This window comes from Puma concolor, chromosome D4, assembly GCF_028749965.1.
Source record: "Puma concolor isolate L17-30 chromosome D4, mPumCon1.1.hap2, whole genome shotgun sequence".
Lineage (NCBI taxonomy): Eukaryota > Metazoa > Chordata > Mammalia > Carnivora > Felidae > Puma > Puma concolor.
Window position 1 is genome coordinate 40,138,069 of NC_141679.1, and position 17,008 is coordinate 40,155,076.

At 45.2% G+C, this 17,008-nt stretch overlaps 1 protein-coding gene and 1 long non-coding RNA gene across 15 annotated transcripts in view; one reads left to right on the plus strand and one right to left on the minus strand.

Annotated features, from left to right (window-relative positions):
* The window catches only part of NFIB (nuclear factor I B), a 455,619-nt gene that overhangs the window by 235,089 nt on the left and 203,522 nt on the right, over positions 1 to 17,008 (minus strand). For 5 of the 9 annotated variants that reach the window (XM_086685307.1, XM_086685306.1, XM_086685312.1 and 2 more), the window contains exon 2: positions 1,121 to 1,652. In XM_086685307.1, the coding sequence (XP_086541433.1) occupies positions 1,121 to 1,652 (532 nt within the window). Of the gene's footprint in view, positions 1 to 1,120; positions 1,653 to 2,051; positions 2,215 to 7,787; positions 8,927 to 17,008 lie in introns of those variants that run through there. The other 4 variants (XM_086685308.1, XM_086685309.1, XM_086685314.1 and 1 more) reach the window with 4 other exon arrangements.
* The window catches only part of LOC147574814 (uncharacterized), a 45,671-nt gene continuing 39,350 nt past the window's right edge, over positions 10,688 to 17,008 (plus strand). For all 6 annotated transcript variants that reach the window (XR_015243549.1, XR_015243550.1, XR_015243548.1 and 3 more), the window contains exon 1: positions 10,688 to 11,664. This is a non-coding gene — a long non-coding RNA (uncharacterized LOC147574814). The remainder of the gene's footprint in view (positions 11,665 to 17,008) is intronic.

Genomic DNA, 17,008 nt, shown 5'->3' on the forward strand with positions numbered 1-17,008 from the left:
GAGGTAGGAAATGACCCAACCTGTGACAGATCCAACCTCAGTCCACTTTTGGTATGCTGCTCTTTAAAATGATGTTTTACTACGGACTGTTGCTAATACGTGGAAATCTGTATCTTGACCCATGTATTTGAAGAAGAGCAACTCTCACTATTTAAGGAAAGGCATACTAAGAAAAATAAAAAATAATAAAGAAACATTTCATGAACTCAAAAATACGTTCAGCAAAAATCTCACCTATTTTTGACTCATCCGGGCAACATTTACACCACCCTCTTTACCAAGTATTTTTTTAATAGGTATGGTATGTGGTTTCCACATTCTTTTTGAGATTTATTTTAAACCAGTGTAACCAGTCCACTTTCTGTTTTTGTTCTGTCAGGAGGGCTACACCTTTTCTCCTCGGTAAGTTTGATAAATTCACATTCAAGTAAACTAATGATACTAAGTCTTCCCAAGTCACGCTGGGGAAATATTATAACGTAAATTATTTAAACAAGAACTACAATCCATTCCATCGACAGCGACTATTATTACACAATCAGAAGTAGGTGTTGATAGAAATATTTAAATTAAATAAATCTAGCTCTACGTAAGATACACTTTCTGATAGATAAATGCTACCTTGGGCATTTTGTAATAGGAAATGTTAATTCTATTTTCGGTGCAATAGGACTAGATTCGTAAGTAAAGTTCGTCTACCTCGCTAGTTAGGAGGCTATACTGAGATTTTTAAAAAGCGGGTTTGACTCTTCATAAATAAATTTACATTTTCCAACTGAGAAAAGATGACTGCATGCAAGGAATGTTGCCGAGGACAAAAAGTGAATCGTAATTAACTATCTTTTGCAGACTAGTCTGCGTCTTTGAAAAGGTATATGCTTTCAAAGACATTTGAAAATGCATCTCTTTGTGGTCTTTTGTAAGACATCCACGCCTATCCAGGTACAAAAGCTCCATGTCTATTTCCACGGCTTGCACGTGGCCGTGGGCATGGGAGTAGCCAGAGTGGGTGAAGGAGGTCTAGGGGCCTCGAGGACCATCTAACCCAAGCCAGATACTCCGCATACGGGGTTTGTGAGCAGTGTTTGCCGAGCTAGAAGAAAGAACGATCTGCTCCTACCTTGCTCCTGCACGTAGTATGCCAAAAACAAATCAAGCTCCTTAACTGATACTGTGATATGATGTGGCTGGACACAAAGTGCTGGGTTTGTGCAATGTGGGGATTTCATGAGCCGCTCTCCATCGGTACTTTCCAAGGGGATGCCTTTGAACAGGATCACCATGACTAGATCCAGACGCCAGACTTTGTCTGCCTGTCGCAGGCAGTCGATTCTCCTGATCTTACCCTTCTGGTCGGGATTGGATAAGACACAGCACGGGTGCTTCTTGCCAGTCACGGTGAGCACAAAGTCCTCTCGGTACTCCTGGCGGATGTCTTTGCGCAGTTTGGCCAGGAGCCTGGATGCCCACTTCTGTTTGATTTCAGGCTTTTCGCTGAGAAGCTCATCTTTGACTGCTCTTTCTTCATCCTTTGACATTCGCTTCTCATGCTTTTTAAAGTACTTGCGTTTCCGAGCCTGCAGGTTGAACCAAGTGTAGGCGATTGCACGGACGTGTGGGAGAAGTGCCTCGATGAATGGGTGAAATTCATCCTGTGGAAGATGGGGGTGGGGGGGGTCAGGGGAGAATACATACACAGTCAGTTTCATTGCAAAGGCTCAAAAAAAAAAAAAAAAAAAAAAACTACAATCCATTCCCAAGCACTACAAAAAGTTAGGCATAAAAATAACGTTCTTTTCTTATTTAAAATTATCAAAATAGCAAGACAAGAAGAAAATAAAGTATGACAAGCAACCCCTTTTCCACCAAAACTTACAGGTTGATTCTGCCTCCTAAAAAGAAAATAAGATTTATATTTGTATTTCCACTCTGGCCCATCCCCCTCATTCCCACCATGCATCCTACATTCTTTAAAACGTAAGTAAACCAAGGTGCTTGGCACCTAATTTAATATCTAAATATTTGATTGACCAACTAACGCTAAGCAGTACCATTTTACAAAGAACACAGTGAGATTTTTTTTTTTTTTTTAATCGCAGCAGAGCTGTTCAGAAGGCAGGAGCGATGCCACAGTTCATTTCTCTTCTCTGTGGCACAGAAACACAAAGCATATAGATGCTCAGTGTAATGCCACACAGTTCCCGCTTTTGGAGCATGCTCTCAGCAAGAGGCTGCTGGTGGCTCAAAGAGCATGCGCCATTAAACTTGATCCATTTTCTTATCAAACGTCCAACATTCCAACACTGAAACAGCACCATTCCAAGAGTGGTAACTAGAGAAACCGGTATACAGTGAGGGAAAGTGGGCAAAGGACACAGCTTGTCGTATCAGTGTCCTGAACAGAAGGTTTCCATACTTTGAGCAGTGCGTTCTCTCCCCTCCACCACCAACACTAACCTCCAACACACACACACACACACACACACACACACACACACACACACACACGCATTCTCACTCTATTCTCTCATAGACACAGAGACACGCTCTTTCGCTTTTCAGCAAAAGTTTCTAAAGTTGAAAACAAAAATTATACGAAGCTTCTTCCGGCAGCTTTCCTACAGAACCCGAAGCCCCACAGAGTCGGTTAATTTGTTAACCGATCACAGGAGTATGGCAATTATTCTAAACCCCTTAAAAATCCATCTGAGGTGAACAATGAAAAATGGCAACTTGGCACCAACTTTACATGCTTTGTGTCTCTGCATGCGGTGGCAGGGTGACACCGGGAGTGCACCGCTGGTCACTTACTGCTTTTGTGGAATCAATACAATGCATTTGCTACGCATGTGAATTCTCCGGCAGGACTGTGGGTGCGTGTATGCGTGGCTTGGGAAGCTGCACGTGTATCGACCGTACAGTATCCTGCCTTTTGAATTAAGTGGTCTACCTTAGGGTTCTGCATTTTTCCTGCCTGTTCCATCTAAGTCTTTTTTAAGGGAGGGAGGCAGTGAGGAATGGCAGATAATCTTCACCTACAGATATTTCAAGTGACTTCCCAAAGCAGTTAGCGTTTCATTACTTCCTGCCATAGGTAAAACCTGTCTCATAAGCTTAGGCCTATTTACTGCTCAGAGAAAGAGCTAACCCCCTGTGCACGCATTCTGCATGAATGCAATAAACCAAGATCTGAAGCAAATAAGAACTTCCGCTGCGGCCACTTTTCTGGTCACACTGACTGTATTGTCACCCCAACCAGAAAATAACTTTCTCTAGTCTATCATATCCCAACGTAGAATGTACATACTGGTGCTAGTCACCCTGAACTATGTGAAATAAATTCTCTATCTAACCAGCAGAAGGATGAACTGCAGGAGGGTTAAAGATGAAGAAAGTGCCACTGATGCCACTCTAACAAAGAAGGTGTCCCCCCAAAAATCCCATATAGTTTTGAATCCATTTTTAAGATGAAATTCAGGTTTCCAATGCTAAAGACCGTGGTATGTTCACAGCCTGCACTTCCCATACGGAAAAGGTGTATGTATGTCCCATCCGATCAATAATGCAGTTATCAAGGGCTGTAACATATTGCTGTAAAGCGTTCCTACAGAAGAATGAGTATAAATCAAAATTCTATAACAATACAGAATGCATATGATTACATCACAGCGTGAGGCATAACCAAATGCCATGGAGGAAATCATTAAACTGATCAGTAGTTTCCAGCAGAGATTTGAACAATTCGGTTACTATGCGAGCACATTAAACTAGGCCATGGAAAGAGTTAAACCACAATCTGTTCTTTGTGTGGGAACAGTCCTGCTAACAGCAACCACAGCCCATGATAAGACCTCCCTATCTCCATATACTTTCTGAGGCCATGCTTTCAGTCTTCACTGTAACTACAAAAACTTTGCTTATCCCCCTTAGACATAATGCAAAGGAAGCCCTGTTCAAGGAAATGTGGACTTAAACATGCTTTGGAAACTCACTTCCTATAATCTGACTTCTACTATGATTTATGGATATGACTAAAAGACATACATATGTACTCATCAGCCAAAGAGTTGAGAATGTAAAGGGTACATGGGGCTGGGAGGGAGCTCTGTCCCGGTGTTTTACCCTTGCCCCACTTTTTAAAAAGCTGTATTATTTTAACAGATATTATTAAGTGGTGGGGTAACTCTTAAGTGCTTACATCCTTAAGTACTATGTTCAGTGACATTTCATTTTCTTATAGAGACATCAAACATAGTTTTTACTAAATCTGTTTGAGTTTCAAATCATCTGTCATGTCACAAACCTCAAAATGTTAATAAATTATTTTACACAATCAAAATGCACATCTGAGGACTGAATTTGGACTTTCTTAGCAAATGCACGCAAAACAATGCTGGTTTTTTTAAGTTTGTCTTGAGTTTGTTGCCAATGTTGCCAAGTAATGTTTTTAAAACACACTTTTTTTCTTATTGATAACTAGAAATAGTAAACTTCCTTCCTCCACAAACTTGCCTTATAAACATCTTTCAGGGCTTTAGCATTCTGTGGACTCCTTTCAAGTGAAACACTTAACATGGAGACATAACCTCCAAAAAAACCAAAAAAAAATGGTAAGTAGAGGTTTGTTATAAGTCACATATATTTCTGTATTAACATACCTAAAATGTCATCTCTCAAGTGTGACTGTTTTCTAACAATGAGTTGCAATATATTTTTAGTCATTTTGAGTGACATGAATATGGAACATAGTAACTGTCTTCATCCAAAAAAGAAAAAAAAAAAAAAAAGAAGTGATTAAGGTATTCAAATGTCCTAATGAATAGTTTATCACAATAACACTTTACTGAACAATTATGAAAGTTTTTTTCTTAAGCTGAGCATCTGAGTGGTTTAAGATCGAATGGCTCTATACTAAGGTAATATGCCACCCTGCCCTTTCAGAATTTTTATCAAAATTCACTGACATTTCTCTTTTCAAACTTCTTTTAATTGATCTAAATTGATAAAATAACCAAGTTACAAATTTCAAATATAAAAGTAAACAATCTTAATTCCACCAGAAATATTTATTTTTCTTCACAGAAACAATGGTTTCCATGAAACGGATGGAAAATTAGATCAATATAGAGGTGGAAGAATACTAGATCTTCTTGGAGCATTGCTATATAATAATAAACCATTAAAGCTATGTACCTGAAGAACTTGACTGACAATGAAATTTTAAAAGTCAATGCAATCATGGCAGGTGAAAGTTTTATTAAGGATTTACATTATTTTTAGAAAAAGCAAAATATTAAACCATATATGATGGTTCTTAATTTTCCTTTTATGTCTGATTTATACTGAGGTAGAAATACTGATTTATATCGATATACTGACACTTTTACATCACACTTTGCTAAATAGCAACTTTAACTGTAGCTCCTTTTGAATTAAAATTCTTTCTAAAACCTAGACACTTTATTGCAACAACTGAGACACTTTGTAAAGTTTTCAACCAGTTAAGAATGTTTCTCTATTCTGTATTTACACATACTAAAAAACATTTTGCTCTAGCCATTAGACTCCTATCATACAAAACTAAACTACTGGTCTGATATAAAAGTTGCACTGTTAATGTGCTCTTACTTTTGTAACACCCCACATTACCTATAAAGCCACAGAGATATTAATTAAGTGAGAATGTGGAAGCTACAATCCCTTCTGTAGTATAGGCCTTCAATCCCAAAAACAGTTTTAATTCGTCAACCTAGATTTACATTACTAAAACAGTAGAGAATATTAGTCATCATGAATTAGCGTTGGTAAGTATGTGTTCTTGAATACTAATGTGAGAGCTGAATGATTATGCTATATATGCTCCTAATATTCCATATGTCACGAAGCTGCAATGTTATTTCCAATTTACAGAAATTAAGTTAAAGCTAGTGACTTTACAATGATATTTAGAGGAAATCAAAAATGCAATGTAATCGCTAGCAATGTTTCTGAGCAACTGATGCTAGAAATCTAAATTTATATAGAAAAGCAATCTTTTACAGGTGAGAATAAGGGATGTGGTACTTTGTAAGCGAAAAAGCTTACCTCAATTTGTTTTAATGGAGCTATGCTTCAATAATGTAAAAATAATATCAAATGAACATGGTTTACTAGGAGAAAAAAAAAATCCTGCTGATGGCTAATATGAAAGGTAACTTTTACAACTAAAGGCAATTCGCTATACCTGAAACAGTTTCATCATCATATGTATTAGCCTCTATTCATAGCTTTAAAATACAAATAGCTCAGCAACTCATTTTTCCAGTTTTGTGAAATTAAAGTGCACGTTACTTGCTGAAAATAGCCATATCTAAGTTAATCATACTCAGATGCCAAACAAAATATAAACAATAAAAAATGTGTCAGCCAAAAAGCTACAGGACTGTATCCAATCACTGAATAAGCCTTATCATTGTTTTCATCTTCATTCACAATTTATGAATGCCTTAGTCCTTTCCAATCACAATGGCTTCTAATTGTCATACAATTGAAATCTTAATCATTTGTCCATTATAAAAATGCATCACCGTGATATTGAATTTTTTTAAATTATTGTAACACACCTAAGACCTGGCGACACTTCTTTAACTGTTTAGTTTTTTGTTTGTTTGTTTGTTTGTTTTGCCAATGTCAAAGAAAATGGTTATCAATTACCAATGGTGACACTGCCTCCAAAAAGCTGAAGTCAACTGTCCGACACCTTCGGAGGTTTAAAATACTGCTTCAAATAGCAACTCTGGGCTAAGGTATTTAGTGAGTTCGCCAGTGGTTAGTTGGCTGGGCAGCGATGAAAAGTGCCCCCAGGTAAGTCTGTTCGGTCTCTCTGCTTCTCCATTTGACCGTCTGGTTTAAAATTATATAAATCGTGTTCTCAAAAATGTGTAAAGCCAGTATTTTATGTCATAACGTCGTTCCTAAGGTCTTAGGAGGGCAATTTTCAAAGTGAAAAAATGTAAATGACCTTACTTTTCCAGCATTACTTTCTGCCTTCTGAGCTACGCCCAAATATCGTCAAAGGAACAGGTCTCCACAAAATGAACATGTTCTAAAGTCCTTAACTTTCACCACGACCAACTAACTCGTGTCAACGTAAAGACTGCCTTTGTGGTGTGGTCACGGGAAACCTCAAAGTGCGGATCACGATGGACCAGAGTTTCAGATCCCCAAATTAAGCAAAGGAATGGGTCCCCGGACCACAACCTCCGACTCGCTCGGTCGCCCGCCCACTGCCTGCAGCGGAGTCCAGAGGCGCCCACAAGGACTCGTGCTGGAGTCCCCTCGCCCAAGTTCACTGCTTGTTTATAAGGGCTCAGTCCCCCCTAAAGCTCCTCTAAAGCCCGAATCAGTCTCAGCGCTCCAGCGACCGACCGGGGCGACGGGCACCCTGGGCAGGGGCGCCGCGTAGCAGCAGGCACTCGGGGGGCCGCGCAGGGGCTAGCGCTCCCGGGCCCGGGCCCTGCCCACCCCCGGCGGCCTCGCCCGGCCCAGCTGCCCTGGCAGCGCGCGGGCTCCGGCTCCCGAGCCCGGGGCGCGGGGCTGGGCGCGCGGGATGGCCTCGGGCGAGCGGCGGCGCGCCGGCTCCCACGCCGCCCCGCAAATCCCGCCGCAACTCCGGGCCACTTCTGCGAGGGGCAGGGGCGTACCGAGGTTAACTAAAGCCGTTAATTGTCGGCAGACGAGAGCAACAAAACAAAACAAAGGCATTTCGGACTAGAGAGAAAGCTCGAGAGAGCGACCGAGACATGTACCTGAGTGAGACAGATGGGAGAATACATCATGACTTCGCCTTAAAACGCACTTTCCCGGAGATGCCCAAGAAAATCTTCGAGAAGCAAGAATTTCATCTATTCATTTTACAGTCATCTGAGCCCCGCGATGCGATCAATCAGGACGGGGCTCTGCGCTGGATCACCGCAACTTCACAACAAACCCAGTCCTCCTTAAATAGCCAAAGATTCAAGTTCACTCGGCGTGCTAGATTTCCCGGGGTGAAATCCAATCTACACTTTTAACCCTCTTGCAGTCCGAGCGCGCTGGCCCTGCTCGCCGAGGCCGCCGCCGCCGCCGCCGGTGTTGGCTGCTTTTCGCCTGGGTTTGGGGATTTATTTTCTGTTTTGCAGTTGTTGTTGTTGTTGGGGGCTAGGGGGTGCGCGAAGGTTCGGTGTGGGTTGGATTGGGGTGGTGGTTGGTGGTGAAATGCTTTTTTAAAAAAGGCGGGGAGGGGGGCGCAGGAGAGAGCGCGGGAGGGAGAGCGAGGAGAATGTGTCACCGCGCTGGGAAAGTTCAAGGTTACAGCCCCGAGCACTGCGGCAGGATTCCGGAGTGGCGATCGCAGGCGAAACTTTGCCGCGAGCCGACCATGTGTGTGCGCGAGGGGGAGCGTGAGCGAGTGCGCGCGGGTGGCGGGGCGCGCGCGGGAGAGGGCTGGGTGGGGGCGGGGTGGGTGGGGGAGAAGGGAGAGGCTGGGGTGAGGGAGGGGGCTCGGGCGCAGGTCTCCCGGGCGGAAGAGGCTCGCGGCGCGGTCCCCGGCTGCAGCCGCCGCCGCCCGCGCCGGCTCCTCCACGCCCGGCCGCCCGACCGCCCGCCTCGCCCCGCGTCTGACCCGGCCGAGCGAGGAGGCTGCTGCTGCTGCCGCCGCTGCCCAGAGCCCAGGGGGATCGGAACGAGCTCCTGAAAAATCCCAAACGATAAATCCCGCTCTCCCGCTCGGCTCCAAACTCCTCTCTTTTCTGCTCTGGGCTCTTTTTTTTTTTTTCCCCTCCCTCTCTCGCTTTCTTTCGTTGCAAAACTTGGAAGTTGAAAATTTCACCGGTTCCACCCTCTGGACCCCGCTCGAGCTCTCTCCAAATCAGACTTAAGGATTGTTTTATTATTTAATTACACAATCATCGCTTTACTCCTCCTCCTGCAAACGCGCATTCCTTTTGCACCAGCCTCTCCACACCCCCCGCCCCCCACCTTCCTCCTCCTCCTCTTGCTTCTCTCTTTCTCTTCTCCTCTCTCTCTCTCCCTCTCTCTCTCCCTCATTTGTTAAAGGTCTCATATCCGTGCAACTGAACCATGCCTTTTTTTTTTTTTCCCCCTCCAAACTAGATCTTCTTTCCGCCCTTTGGGCAAGTCCCGCACTCTCCCCACACCACCACATACACATACACACCCCCGAAAACCCGCCCTGGGAGAGGTATTTCTGTGCCCGCTGCGGACTCTTTAAGCCGCGGGAACATCCGAGTGGGAGAAGCACTGAGCCGGTCTGGGCCGAGAAAGGAACGAATGGAAAATTCCCTCACACCCAGGCCGCCCCGGGGCCCAGGCTGGGGCGCCGACTCTCGCACCCGGGGCGGGCGCGGTCCGCCAAAGCCTCCGGCTGAAGGGAGGAGGGGCAGGCCGAGGAGGCGGGGGCCCGAGCGAACTTCGGCTCAAGTAGTTGGGGAGCGCCGGCGCGGACTGGGGGCGGGGGGCGGGGTCCTGCGGGGTCTCCCCAGCGCGGGCCCGCGCCCCGGGGCCGCTCCGCAGGAACAGCGCGCCGCGCTTCGCCGCGGTTTGCCGCCCTCCCGGGGGTGCCCCGTGCACGTGGCCTCGCTCGGAGCGGGAGGATCGGGCCGAGCTGCCGCCGCCGCCTCCTGCTCCCTCCTCCTTCTCCTCCGTCTCCTCCTCCTCCCGCGGCCCGCTCGGCTCTCCTCCTCCTGCAGCCCCGCTGGCTCTCTCCCAATCCCCACCCCCCGGGGCCCGGGGCGCCGGCGGAAAGCGTCTCCCTCCCCGCCGGGGTGCAGGCAGGGAGGGGCGGTGGCGCGCCCGATGCTGCGGAGCGGGCGGGCGCGCGCGCGAGCTGGGTGCGTGTGCCGCTACGGCCCTGCAGAGGCGGTCGCGCCGGCCTCGCTCCCGCGGGGAGGGCCCCGCCCCCACCCCGGCCGCGAGCCGCGGGTCGCGAGTGAATGAACTTGATTTCGGGTATTTGGAGGAAAGCGATTTGCCTTGCACCCTCTCTGCACGCGCGCGCGCGCGCACACACACACACACACACACACACACACTCCCCGCCCCCCAAATTCCGGCTTTCGGCAAGGGTTGGGTGGAGAAGAGGTGGAAGCAAAGGCTATCCAGACAATGGAGAGAGGAAAAGTGAGTGCCAGGGACTCCGCGTCTGCCTAGCCGGGGGCTGCCAGGGGCGGTTGGGGCCAAGAAGGGGACTCGACCGCCCCAGGGCGGGGCCGCCCCTACTCCCAACTGTACTGTGGGGGTCTTGGGGGGCTCTCCTCTGATTCTCCTTTCCTCTCCCCCTCTTCGTCGCCTCTCGGTTTTCTTCCTCAACTTTCTCCTTTCTCTCGCTCTCTCTCGCTTCTGCCCACCGCCCCCCCCCTTCTGTCCCCCCAGCGGACCTGAAGGAACCAGTGACTTTTTCCTTCACCAAGTGGGAGTTATCCACATCAAGCATTTCACAACGACACATCAAGAAAAGTAGGCAGGTTCAAGTCAACCATGAAATGGTCACTTTTTAACCCCGTCCTGTCCTCATTAGGGAAATGCTCAAACACAGTCCGTTTTCAAAGAGCTCTCTTAATGAGGCGAGCTTGCCAAGTCTACCTCTACCAGCTGCAGCCCCCGCAAACCGAGAGCCCAAAGAAGAAAAGCGCTGGGGGGGCGGGGGGATTTGAGGAGGCCGGGGAGAAGGGGAGCAGTGGATCTGGGAAGACAGGTAAAGTCGGGGAAATTTCGAGAACTCCCCCGAGTTAACCCTTGAGGGCACACACCACGGGGAGCAGCCTCCCAGCTCCCCCACCCCCACCCCCCACCCCGAGGCAAATCCTCTACTCAGCGTTCTGACAACGTTAATTTCCTTTGTGTGGGTCATTTCTTCCTTTTGAAAAGCCAAGATAAAGTTGACAGTCTTTAAAGATGAAAGGAATGAGGTGACAGTCGGGGTTAATCCATATAAATACTCATTTCTGTCTCAGAAATTTTTAGGCAATCTCATCTTAGATTAAAATAAAACCCCCCAAAGCATCACTTTGTATTGCACATGACGCTGCATCCCTTTTCTCGCCCTCATAGCACCAGTCTGCGGGGAGGGGGCGGGGAAGCGCTACTGATAATACCAGCTTTAACTACTGGAGTTTCCCTTTGAACAAATATTCAATTTAACCGGAGTTAATTTACCATAAAAGACATTCCCCCTGGCACGAATGCACTCATGTCCTTGAACACACCTCTTTGAAAGCCTGGACTCTTACAGAAGCCATTATTTCGGGGTCTCTTTAAAAATCCAGAGCCCATCTCTCTCTTTCTCTCCCTCCCTCCCTTCTTCCCTCCCTCCACCCCACACCACCCCCAGTGAAATCCTGGCACCCAGAGAGCACTCCTTTCAGCCAGAGATCCCAGAACCAGCCGCTGTCCCCTGGCAAAAGAGGCCCAGTGCTGAGCCCTGGGCAAGTGTCTGCAGACATCTCCTCCTCCCCTATTAGCTTCCCTTACCAACAGAAATCATTTCCCCTTGCCACCAAAACTAGGTTGCATCCAAAAGTTTCTCACAAGCTTTAAAGAGAAAAACGAAAAATTGGCAACTGTTACACAGAAGAGCTCACAAATCCGCAGCAGCACCAGGGGGTGAAGAAGCAGCGACAGACCCAGGTAAGACCCCAGAGAAGTGAAGATGTCTGGGGCCTCCCAGGCCTATCACTTAGGGGTTCAAATCTCTTTCAGGTGCTCCATGTTTGCAGGGCGCTTGTGGTTGGGTACAGTCTGATGAGTGTGGAGGATGCTTGGTAGTTTTGGGTTCTGATTTGTTTCCAAGAAAAAGGAAATTGAGACAGGAGTAATGGTGGGGTGGGGTAAACCAAAAGAAAAGAAAGAATGAGCAACAGAGACATCCTGGAAGGGCTTACTGGGTGCTCAGTGTATGTGGCTTTGACTGTGCTCCCAGGCCTTTGAGCCCTGGGCAGGATGGCTGACACTCCCTGAAACACTGCTTCTTGTCCAGCCTGTGTCGAAGTCACCGCACACCTTCCCTGGGTGAACTTTAAGGGAGCCTTTTAGAAAAAGAGACTGCTAGATATGGGTGTATGGGACATCTGGCTTCTCTCAGCACACTCATCCACTATCTTTGATTTTAGAAGTGCCAATCTTTTAACTCTCAGGTAGAAGAGTAGAGGGAGGAAGTGAGAAAGATACATGCATTTTATTCACTTTCCCTTTGCCCAGCCAGTCTGTGCCATGGTATTGAGAGGGGCTCTAAAGTATCCTGAGAAGTTTCTGATACTATCAAAATGGGCCAAACACTTCTTAGACTTTGGTACTCACCTCTCCCTAAACTCTCTTTCTTCTCTCTCTCCCACACTGAAAGGTAAATGACAGGCCAATTGCATTCACCTCAAAATCTGGTTTGAGGAACTAGAAAGAAGTGAAAGCCTCCTGCATCAACAGGACTGCTTGATATTTCGGAATTACTAAAGATCTCCTCCCCAGATCATTTATTCCCTGCCATCTTGGGGGGGGGGGGAGTTTCTTTTCTGACAGATAGTTTGTTGATTTCAAGAAGGTATGTCGGTACTTCAGGAGACTGAAATTTTCAAAACCTAGTTGTATATTTGAAAAATTAAACAAATTACCCAGTTGGAGCCTTTCACTGACCTCCACAGAGGACTTGACATCTCAAGTATCTATCAATATTGATTTTCTTTTAACCTTCTCCCTTCTAAAGAAACTCAGTGACAGGTTGCAAATCCTGGGCAGTTTAGGGAAAGGTTTCTTGGAGCTTAACAAAGCTGTCATTTTCAATACACCCGATGACTTTTTTTTTTTTTTTTAGCTCTTGCATGTGATTTGAGGGGAGGCTCAGCAACCACACACCCTGGCTGCATCGCCAATATCAATATTTTAAAACTAAATACAAAAGAGACAGATGACCTCCTGACCCCAGGAAACAGGCCTGCAAGACTGCAAGTATCCACCACACCATGCCCAGGGACCTTTCCTTCTTCCAAATGAACCACAAAAATCATACATGTGTAGCCCGGAAAACACAATTTTATGTCCACAAGCAGGAACACCAAAAATCCACTCAAAAACACATATATAAACAACCAACAAGTACTGAGATTGCCTGCACTTGATGGGGATTGCAAAATCATGCCCAGCTCTCTCAGCCCTGAAACTACTACTGTCAAATTAGGGTAGCAATTTTTCCCTCCTAGAAAATTCACAACTGGTTAGCTCCCCCACCCCCTTTGCCGCTTTGCCTTTCACTGAAACGAATAAATAACCATGGACTTTTCTTCCCTCCTCTGGGAGCTGTTTGGTGTCCCCTGAGGACAAAACTAAATGAGAAAAATGACGCTGTTAATAATGTCGCTGCTGAAATGCCTGTACTCGACTGTTAAAAAAAAAAATACCATCCCACTAAGTGTGCTTACATTTCGGGCACATTTACAAGCTACGACTGAATCTGAACAGCGACTGGGCCAGATTCCTCTATTAAGGTTAGCCGGTTTCCACTTCTCTACAGAGATGGGGCCAGTTCATCAACAGAGGTTCCCAACTTCTGAAGACATTTGCTCCCGGATTACAAAGTCAGCAGGTGCCTGTAACTTTTGCGTGGTTTATTTTAAACCTTGAAAATCACGTCAACGATTGCTTTGCTTCACTCACAACACTTCAAAAGTTACGTACGCTCTCAACACAGAGCGTCTCCTCTGTGATACTGAGAGGGTTATAGTTATTGTCCTTCTTCAAAATAGCTGACTTTTAAGTAAAACTATACTATCATTTTATTTCTATGTGTAGACTTTTTTTTTGTTACCCATCTACATACATTTTTTTGACATAGAAACAGATCAGTTTTAAGGAGAGGTTTAAAAAGCTTTATCCAAAATAGCCAAGTAGTCTTTATAGTCTGTATTAAGAAGTATAGAAGGTGTATTCAAACCAATTCAAACTTTCTGCACCCCTTTCTCTAATTCGTCCTTTGAAACCTCCATCCTGTTTCAAAATCAAAGTAATGCATAACAACAGAACTGTGTGCATTTTAACTTTCAAATTAAAATTTGACAAACAATTGTGCAATTACAAAGAGAAAAGACAAAACAATTTGGCCTACACAAAATATATGTCCAGTAAACCTTATCTCTGAAATATTTTAACAACACAGCATGTTAACAAATTTCAAAGCAATAATATTGTCAAATTGTGTGATGTCACAAACTCTAAAAACAAAGTTACAGATGCTCATGACATCATATTCACTCATAATTATGCTGCTGCTCAGTCTGATCATATTAAAATTAAATAGATGTCTACGTCTGCTCAAGAATAAAAGGAATTTATTTTGGACATCAAACAATGAAACTGTCACCATTTATTGTATGAAACACTCAGCTAATCAATTTCCTATTAAAACAGCTTTCAACAATACTCAGCTTTAAAATTCATCGGGGCCAGTAAAAACCTTTTCCCAGTGCACAAGAATGCAGTCCCAACCACGACGATAATTACCCTTCTAATACTTTTATTGCCCAAGCCCTTTTTCCTGTGCTCCCCATCAGTTAGGCAAGAATCTGCAGTATATTGTATCAGTGAGTTGGAGTGCTTGACCTTTGCGCACATATGATTTAATAGGGACTTTTCAGCGCTGGAGCTTTCTCCATCTCTCATACCATTAAATGAAAACATCAAACCTCAAATGTAAAACTGGAAACCACAACGTTTTGTGTTTCACAACTCTTTGCAGTTTTTACTTAGGCTGCTTAAAGGTCAGCTTCTTAGCCTCCCAGTTCTCTCCCCCATAGAGTAAAGGTACTCAAAAGTCACACTAATTCTGATTTTGATTAAATCTTGGACTCCCCAGTCAGATACACACATGCACTCTGCTTATTTACACGTGCATTCTTTTTCTAACCACACAAGCGTGCGTGTATGGTTTGCTGGATTTATTCCATTTTAGAGCTGATTTAAATGTCTGTTCAAGTCTGGGTTCAAATGTTAACTTTTTCCCGCCTGTTGGAAAATTAAAATTACAAAAGATGGTGCTATAAGATTCATTCAAAGAAAGTTAGAGTTAATCTTGTGTATTTTGGCGCCTTTTCCCTGCCAGCTACTGTACTGGGGGGGGGGGAGGGGGGGAGGGGAGGGGCGGGACTTGGAGATCTTGTCTGTCCCGTCTCAAGTTCAATGGCAGTTCTTCTAACCGGAGGAGAAGATGGCCATGTTCACAGCCCTAATAATAATTCCAATCACACCACTTCGGCATCTTGTGTCAAAGTCGAAACTGGCTTCCCCGCCCCCTTCAACCTGAAAGCTGCCAAGTCCTCACACACTCCGCATTCAACCACAACTTAATGGATGGGATATTGTGCATTAAAATGTGTCCCAGACGTACTGGCGAAGAGAGCACAAGGGAAAAGGGAGGCGCACGCGCGCGCACACACTCCCACACACACACAAACACACACACAAACACACACACACACACACACACACACACACTCACTTAGGCAGAGGGGCAAAAAATCCTAGAGCAAAAACAGCGGGGCTTAAAAAAAAAGTACTAGGAGCGGGAAGAAATCCATCATAATCTTTTTTAAACGGGGAGGGAGGTGAAGAAGGAGGGCTAACAATTCGATCCTGCCACTTCAGGGACCAGGTGGGGGATACTAAGCTTGGGAACAAATATTGATTTTAAAAACAACACACCAATCAGAGCTAAATAAATACTACTACCCTCACTTATTTTTTAAAAATGCACTTTTAAGTGAGAATATGTTACAAAGCTCTGCATATTCACCTTAAAGCGAAGGAAAAGGACTACAAAAAGAATGGGCTACGGGGTACAACTAAAGTATCACTTACAGTTAATTTTTCCAGCATTAGGAGGAGGAGGAGAAAGAGGAGGAAATAAGAAATGAAGCAGGGAAAAGGCTACATTTTACACTATTTGGGCTGACAATGTTATCCAGTGATTCCCACCATCAAAGTGGGACACATATACTAAAGTTACTAAAGCTATAATATATATTATATACATGTATGTGTAATGATACATATAGTATATATATGATATACAAATGATATATATATATATATACTATATATATATATATATACTATATATATATATATATATATATATACACTATATGTATCATTACACACACATACACACACACACACAATTGCTTTGGTCTGGGCTCAACCTGTAAAGCAGAAATGACATTTAGATAAAACAGTCACTTCACAACGCACATACAGGAAAAACAAATTGTGTCTGGAGTGGAAGGGGGTGCAAGGGACGAACAAGACGAGCAAATAAAACCCATCATTTCAAAGCCACATACCATTGCACTGTTTTGCATTAAATAAAATGGATCTTGAGTCTGCAACAGAACCCTGGGCCGCTGACTTCACGTGTCTCAGGTACAGATTTGTGGATTTTCTCAAGGGTTGTTTGGGTGTCGCTTTTTGTATTTGGTTAAAAAAAAAAAAAAAAAAGGCAATCCTGGAGTAGTCTTTTATTTTTTTAAATTATTGTTTCTGCAATGCCCCAATTCTTGGCCTGAGAAGAAAAGGCGGTAAAAGTCAAGTCTAAAAGCAAGCAGCCCCCTCAGTCTGGATATCCAGTTTTCCTTCCTCTCACTTGCAGAAGACTGTTTTCTCGTGGTTGACTTGAACGCCGTCCAGAGAGAGAGAGAGAGAGAGAGAGAGAGAGAGAGAGTGGGTGTGTGTGTGTGTGTGTGTGTGTGTGTGTGTGTGTGTGTGTGTGTGTGTGTGTTGGTGGGTTTTATTGTTGTTTTAGCAGGGCTGCTCTAGAGGTGGGGGCAGCCTCCCCTCCCCGGCTTCGGGCGCGCTCCGCAGGGGCAGCGGGCGCGGCCGCGGGGTCGCGCGCTCGCCCCTTCCCCGCCCTTGGATTGGCCTGGCCAGCGGCGGAGCTGCCCCGGAACCGCCACCCACCCGCGCACCCTTTCCGCGCCCGGGCCGCGCTCGT